Source organism: Pseudorca crassidens, chromosome 18 (genome assembly GCF_039906515.1).
Source record: "Pseudorca crassidens isolate mPseCra1 chromosome 18, mPseCra1.hap1, whole genome shotgun sequence".
Lineage (NCBI taxonomy): Eukaryota > Metazoa > Chordata > Mammalia > Artiodactyla > Delphinidae > Pseudorca > Pseudorca crassidens.
In genome coordinates this window covers 3855494-3863010 of record NC_090313.1, presented here as the reverse complement: position 1 = coordinate 3863010, position 7517 = coordinate 3855494, and the positions used below count along the sequence as shown (strand labels likewise).

The 7517-nt window shown below is 47.7% G+C and overlaps 1 protein-coding gene across 2 annotated transcripts in view; it reads right to left on the bottom strand.

Annotated features, from left to right (window-relative positions):
- Positions 1-1744: 1744 nt before the first annotated feature.
- Positions 1745-7517, bottom strand: part of IRS2 (insulin receptor substrate 2) — a 30105-nt gene continuing 24332 nt past the window's right edge. For both annotated transcript variants that reach the window (XR_010937021.1, XM_067713648.1), the window contains one exon: positions 1745-4178. Coding sequence is in view for 1 of the 2 variants with exons in the window: in XM_067713648.1 (XP_067569749.1) it covers positions 4174-4178 (5 nt within the window). In the remaining variant the exon portion in view is untranslated. The remainder of the gene's footprint in view (positions 4179-7517) is intronic.

The window sequence follows — 7517 nt, the reverse complement described above, 5'->3', positions numbered from 1 at the left end:
AGCAGTTATATCAGTGGATGAAGAAAATACACAGCCCGGCAATTCTGAATCACCCTGACTCATCACATGCCCTATCTTAAAGGTAGGGCAATGGACACAGCGTCATCAAGATCGAAAGAAGCAACGGCTCCCTTTGTCTTTCAACTGGCGGCACTGAAAAGCGGAAATGACAAAGAAGTCGAACACTGCTATAGCTCAGGGATTGGACACACAAAGGAATGAACCGCCTGCCCAAGGAGCCTGCAAACTTGCCAAGTGATCTTTAACCTGGGACTCAGGGGCTTCAAGACGGACTAGCTATGATCCTGCCGGACCCTTGAAGATGGTAACAGCATCACTAGATCACCAGGAGTCAATGTGCATCTTCCAAGCTGACCACTAATGGGTCAGAGTCAAACTCTCCCAAAACAGTGCAGGGGGGCCCTTGAGCCCTCAGCGCGGGGTGCCCTGGAACCTAGCATTCTCCTCCAAGTTTATAAGTTGGTTTCTGGTGAATAGTTCCAGCATCTACGGGACTTTGAAACAACTCCTCGCTTCTTTATTTACAATCAACTTTTCTGGGTAAATACACTCGCCAATTCCTGCCTTGTACGACTCCCTTAGAATGACAGCCCTCTCGTCACTAAAATACCAGATTTCAGGGATTTTAAACCCTGCAGATCATGCCTTCTTCCCGGTGCCGAACAGGAGCCCCCAGGAACAATCAGTCAGGGCACCAACGGGCCGCGCGTCACCGACAAGTTCCCAGATGCCACACAATGCAGGCCAGTCTTGTGGCTTAAACGCCATCATTTAAAAAATCACCTTCCCGGGGCTTCCCTGGTGGCGCAGTGGTTGGGAGTCCGCCTGCCGATGCAGGGGACGCGGGTTCGTGCCCCGGTCCGGGAGGATCCCACATGCCGCGGAGCGGCTGGGCCCGCGAGCCACGGCCGCTGAGCCTGCGTGTCCGGAGCCTGTGCTCCGCAGTGGGAGAGGCCACAGCAGTGAGAGGCCCGCGTACCGCCAAAAAAAAAAAAAAAAAAAAATCACCTTCCCCATCGCTCTGATTTTATTTGTTCAAAAGAGACGACACCCATGTTATTGCATTACTATAACGCCCAGGTAAAGCGGAGGTACAGAAAAACGACTTCTAACAAGGAGGTGAAACCATCCTTGATGAAAACCAACAGACACCATTTTCGTATCTTCCACCTCCCGAACTGCACCTCTTGGCTCTGCTGACCTGACTGCCACGTGCTCTGGATGCCATCTGTCCCGTGCCCGTGTCTCGGAAGCAGGATGGCAGCAAGCACACGGGCACAGGTTCCGGGGCTGTGCTTCTGCGTCTGAGTCCTGGTTCCGCGGCTAGTGAGCTCTGTGCCCTCCGGCGAGTCCTTTCACCATTGTGAGCCTCAGTCTCCTCATCTACGCAATGGGAGGGCGAATGCCACCACCGAAGGGTTGAGGGACGATGAAGGAGTGAGTGTCTGTACAGGACTGAGAACAGCACCCAGCACACAGGCAATGATTCTACGTTGGGTGAAGTGAGTAAAATATTTTTTTAATGAACACATCGACTTTTCATAAATGTTGTGATGTGTGGGGTATTTTCTGGTTTCCAGAATACAAATAATAAGTGAAGAGGTCACACAGTCACCAAGTGTTTTTAAAGAACCAAATATTTACTGAACGACCCCAAACACCAGAAGAGTGGCTTGATGTCAACTTCATTATCCACACAGGAAAAAGCGTTCTCCAGGCTTCCTTCATTTCATAAATAATGTATTTTATTGTATTGCATATGGCTATTAAGGAGAGCATCCATGATCATTACAGACTAAATACAATGCACTAGTCTAGTTCCATTGAGTCTGGTTTCCAGCAGTGCCATATAGGCCCTTATGTACAGCAAGGACAGTGGAAGACAGCAAGAGAAGGTCAGTCTTTTGTCATATCACAATAGCAAGAAATATATTTAACATCTTGATCTCCAGAAACAATACGTACCCCAAAGAAAACACTGTTTAATAACTGTTAAAGTTTATATAGCAAAAAATATTTTAAATTTAAGGTAAGTCAGGCAAAATGTACAAAGACCCAATATACATTGTGAAGTTTTAACAAACATAACATTTATACATTTTGGTTCCATTCTGTAAACTAAATTAAAAATGTAAATATTGCATATGCCTTTTTTTTTTGAAATGTACAGGATAGAAGAAAATTTAGTATATTATCAACTTTTTACTTCGCTTGTTTAAAGTTGCAGGAGGAACATGAACCATGGGAAGGGTGGCAGGACCACGTGAAGGATGGGGAGAGCTACTTAAATACGAGTCAGACACTGCGATCAGCAGCGCCCACGTTCAGTCCTATCTATGGGGGGGGTGTGGGGGGGTGGTTTCCATAGCAACTCCATCCATCCCGAGTCCCAAAACTAAACCAAAACTTTAGGACATTTTATACATTTTAATAAAGTCTCTCTATATTACACACTGAAAATGACCATCAAACTAACGTGGTATAGTTTACGCACTGTTGTGCTGTGTGATTCTCTAGAAAAGTGAAACTTGGAAAATGCTCAGGGCGATCACTTTACATTCAACTTTGTCTTGCGGTACAATCCTCTGTTCTAAAAGGTCAGCATGGCAGGAGAAAGACTTTTGCATTGCGATTAAATACATGTTTAAGACATTGAATTTTTTGGTCTTCCTCTAGAAAAGCCTCATTTTATGAATGCATTATTCTATAGTGATATCTATCTATATATTTATATATATTTTTCTCCCACCCCCCCCCCCAAAAAAAACAACTCGTATCTCCAATGAATTCGTGTAACCTCTACAGGACTCTCAGAGAAGAGGCACTGGGGACCCAGACACGGGAGGGGGGCTCTAGAGCTCCCCCGACATGTCAAGGCAGCAGAGAGATGCCGTGACATCCTGCAGGTCAAGGGCAGTGGTCTTCCGCGACACCCGCGGTAACTGCCACCACACTGAAAACATGTGCAATAGGGGTAGCCTTGTCGGGAATTGTTTTCACAAGTGACATGTACTGTAAGATTGTTTTTCTTCTTCCTTGTCTATTAATAACATAGGGGTCAGAATGCCTCTTTTATCAGTTCCTTTGTGTGTGTGTGTGTGTGTGTGTGTGTGTCTGTGTGTGTTGTTGTTGTTGAGGGCAGCCTCGTTGCCAGACACAATAGCATCATAGTAAAGATAGTACATTTTAAAAGAAATCTGCCAAACCCTTGACCAGCCTTGAACCGCTAGCATGCCTACGTGAATTTTTGGTTAGAGAAATGCAAGCTCAGGATTAAGGATAGCAGAGACGTTTGAGCTTGTAAATAGCATCAAAGGCGTTTGCAATTTGCAGTACCTACATAAACATCTACAGAGAGAAGATTAAACAAGTCTGTTAAAGGTAAAAAGAGATACTCACCCCCTTCCCAGACCCCGCCCCTCCCACCCCCCATCCCCCAATACAGCTGATGGTTTTCCAAAGTAGGTTGCTTCAGTTACATATAATAATTATTATTTATCCATCCATCTTCAAAGTCCAATCTCAAATTTCATCTCCGTTGGGAAACGTCAGTCCCACGCTGGGCTCTGTCTGTGAGTAAACACGCAGGTACCTGGGTTGGAGTCTGACAAGCAGCTGTGTACCGGGCCTGTTCGATGAGGCAGATGACCGCGCTGGGACTCGAGGTACCCAGACGTCCTGCCGGCCCCTGACCACGCCGATCTGGCTTCACCTGGAACTGAGGTAGGACGGTGGTAGTTTTGAGAGGATGCCAGTAAATACCAGACTTTACCACTTTAATGCGAATTGGTGGAATCTCCTAGCATGCTGAGGGATATATCTGCTTTGCCAAAATGAAAGTTAAGGAGAAATTAAGACACTGGCCACAACGGAAAAGGCCGAGGAAAACGTCCAATTTTCTCGTGAATCACTCCTTCCGCTAATTTCGTCGAAAAACAAAACACAACACGACCAGCACAAGGATGAATGCCCCCTGTGGGAACGAGGGACAGAGATGGTTCCACGTCTAATCCAGAGGCGACCACGTGTGGTAATCGCTCAGATTCAAAAGGAAGCTGAGCAGCTTCAGATTTTAAAAAAAAAATGCTGAGCATCTTCTGTTCATGTTTTTCTCTGATGTGTGTCGTCACGGGGATAAAGCCAGGCAGATCTTCACTCTGAAAGAGGAAGGAAAGAAGTCAGCGGGGCCGCTGTGCACACAGAGCCATCCTACTGCGGGAGACGAGGTCCCTCTCAACCCTCCTTTACCATCTGTGTCACTTCCAGGAAATGATCCACTTTGGGAAGCAAACGTTTACTCATTCCGTTTTCCAGAGACGAGTTCAATGGGTAAACTCCCCTTCGGTTTCCCCAGGAGCAGGGCGACTGGGTTTACAGTGAGTTGTGAGATCCATAAAGTGAGGTTCACATTTTCAATGCAAGAAAACCATTCATGATTCTACCCTTGAGAGAGGGGCTGAGCGACCTGGCAACGGCCCCTTAAATGCCCAGGTCTCAGTTCTTCGTGTGGACAGAGCGGGAGAAACCACTGCTTTCCTCACAGGGCTGCGGAGAGAATGAAAACCACGCCACGTGTCACCGCGTGTTCTCAGCTACACGGATAATGCCAATGTGGGTCGCGGTAAGAAAGTGGGAGAAGTAATACGTTCACACTTCTGCCCTCGGAAAACCCTTCCCACTGGGTACTCTATCCTGTTGCTAAAACGACCCAAGATTCAAAAATAAGCCCCCGTGGGCTTCCCTGGTGGCGCAGTGGTTGAGAGTCCGCCTGCCGATGCAGGGGACACGGGTTCGTGCCCCGGTCCGGGAAGACCCCACATGCCGTGGAGCGGCTGGGCCCGTGAGCCATGGCCACTGAGCCTGCGCGTCCAGAGCCTGTGCTCCGCAACGGGAGAGGCCACAACAGTGAGAGGCCCGCATACCGCAAAAAAAAAAAAAAAAAAAAAAATTGATTAAAAGATAAAATTGACTGAAAAGTAAAACCTAAAACTTTAAAAAAATTAAAAAAAAAAAAAAAAAAAAAAAGCCCCCGTTACACACCCGCTTCCTCTGCCCTTGGGCGGAGCCAGCAGGACCCTCACCAGCTTCAAGTGCTCCCCTCTTTCTGGGCTGAAAGATCCAACTTCCTTAACTTTTTCCCAGTCCCCAATGTTTTCAGCATATTTTTACTGGATGCGTTTGTCCCTTTAGAGGAGAGACTGGAGAGACTGACTGACATTTCACAGCATACCGCCTTTTTTCTCTTTTTAAGCCTCTTGGCTTTTAAACAAAAATGCCAAGTTGTTCATCACTCCCCATGCTGGTAACTACTTGGTCACATGCGTGCCCGGCGGGTCACGCCCCACCGTAAACAGAACAGTGTCTTCCTTTGCAGCTGTAGTTACTTAACCTGCACCTCTGAATATTCCTCTAAAATCACTCAGAATTCTGCGCTCGGCGCTCACCACACTCCTGGATTTGCTTTTTGTGTGTGTCTACTTCTTTTCTGTTCATCTTGAGTTCAGAGGACTAATCCCAGCAAGAGAGAAACTTCCAGTATCCCACAGCCAAGAGTAAGCACCTGCTCTGTAGCCCGGCAGAACCCAAACAAGAGCCTGTGTAGACACGTGCTGTCTACATGCAACACAGATACTGTATCTTTTCGTGACGTTTTCAGAAGTTCCCTACAATGTGACATTTTGAGGCAGTGTCACTTCATTGTTTTTAAAAAAGCTTACGTCCTTTAAGAAATGTAACAAGTAAACTGTTCAGCACATGAAACTTAATGGAGAACAGGGTCCCAAAGTTCCTCCGAAGGGAAGATGTGTCTCCGGCTATTTTATTCATTATTGTGATTTCTGGATCTAAGAGGCTCTGGTGAGAACCTGAAGGTTAGTGTCCCTTAATAAATACAGGCATTTGCTAAAATGCACCTGGACTTGAGTCTCACCCTAAATGAGTTTGCATTTTGTCACTCAGGCCCTGACGGTGAAAAGAATCTGACGGCCACCCTAGAGGGAGTACTACCCTGTGGGTCCACTTTCAGAAGGTTTCTATTCAGAGTTTATTTTATTTTTACACTAACGATTAGCTAAATGTACCTAATTGTCTCCTGTTAACGCTAAAACCCCATTACCTTGAAAACAGCTAAGCAAGTAAATTCTTTAATCCCTCAAACTCAAACACACAGAGTTAATTATTGCTGAAAAACTTACATTCCTTTACTGCAAACTCATAGGGCCATGGACATTTTTGCTCTGTTTTTAAGGATGCTTTCTTGCTATGAAATAACTACCATTAGACCGTCATGAGCTCTAATCAAGTTGAATGTGTAACTTCATTTTTTTGAAGTACAAACAACACGATTGTCAAAACGTTAATTTCTAAGCACTAGCATTATGAAAGAAAAGAGCTGCTAAGGAGCAAGGAAATAATTCATGCATTTATTCACACAATGACCTTTCAACATGACTTCCAGTTCTGCTCCGGTGCAGGGCCTCTGTGAGGCACATGGGAGAATGATGAGGTAGAGAATGGGAGTCACATGACAGCTGTTTTCTGGGCAGGGAAGGAAGCAACTCTTTCAAAGGTGCGATGCCCTCTGCAAACACCTGCATTCTGAAGGATGCTCAGCTGCCGTTACCAGCAAAGGGAGAAGAAAGCTCTCCCAAGGGCACAAGAGAGATTCGGGCTGTCGGCCACCCAGTGAGTCAACTTGATGTGGGGACAGTAAGGAACATGGTCCCCTAAGACGCTGAGCCGTGGGCCGAGCAGCCCCAGGCTTCCACGGAAGGGAAGGGCCAGGAATGTGGTCCCACACGTGGCCAGGGAGAGCCACGGATGACTGGGGAGGGAGGCTGAGCATGCGCGCACGTGCACGCACACACAGGTACCATCACAGGGAGGGGGGTTCGTTCACGGCACGTGGGAAGGACGTGAGCAGCCTCAGGCCAAGGAGAGCAGAAAGAGGACGGCCACCAGCTCAGAGACAGATGTCTGGGCGAGAGCTGTGCCGTGCTTCAAACACATATCTCAGCGTATAGATGTGCCCTGGAGCCAACACATCGACCCAACGTGGATGCAATCTGTCTCCTACTGGGTCAGATAACAGTGGCCTTGCACAGACACCTCGAGGCAGAGAGCTTCCGAACTTCAGTCCACGCCACCCAAGTCACCTGCCACTGAACCCTCTTGGGTTCACCCCCAACTCACGGGGAGATCCTCCTGCACGCACCCCAGCAAGAATCCCCACCTAGGATCACCGGGAGGGGGCCACTCGTGGAAGATGCCTGGGATTCGGGGCTCAAGTGCGCCAAGCAAGCAGGCTCTCTGCGGCCAGGCCAGCAGCCAGCCAGCAAAGCCAGACCCGCCTGCCACGAGCCGCCTCTCACTGCTGTCGCTCCGTCCCGCATCCCAGGAAGAAGGGGACGGAGGCAGGAGCGGGGCCCTGGGAATGTGAGCCCACTTTTGCCTTTTATTTAGTTCCTTCTGAAGTAAGTTAAATTACCCCTCCCGCT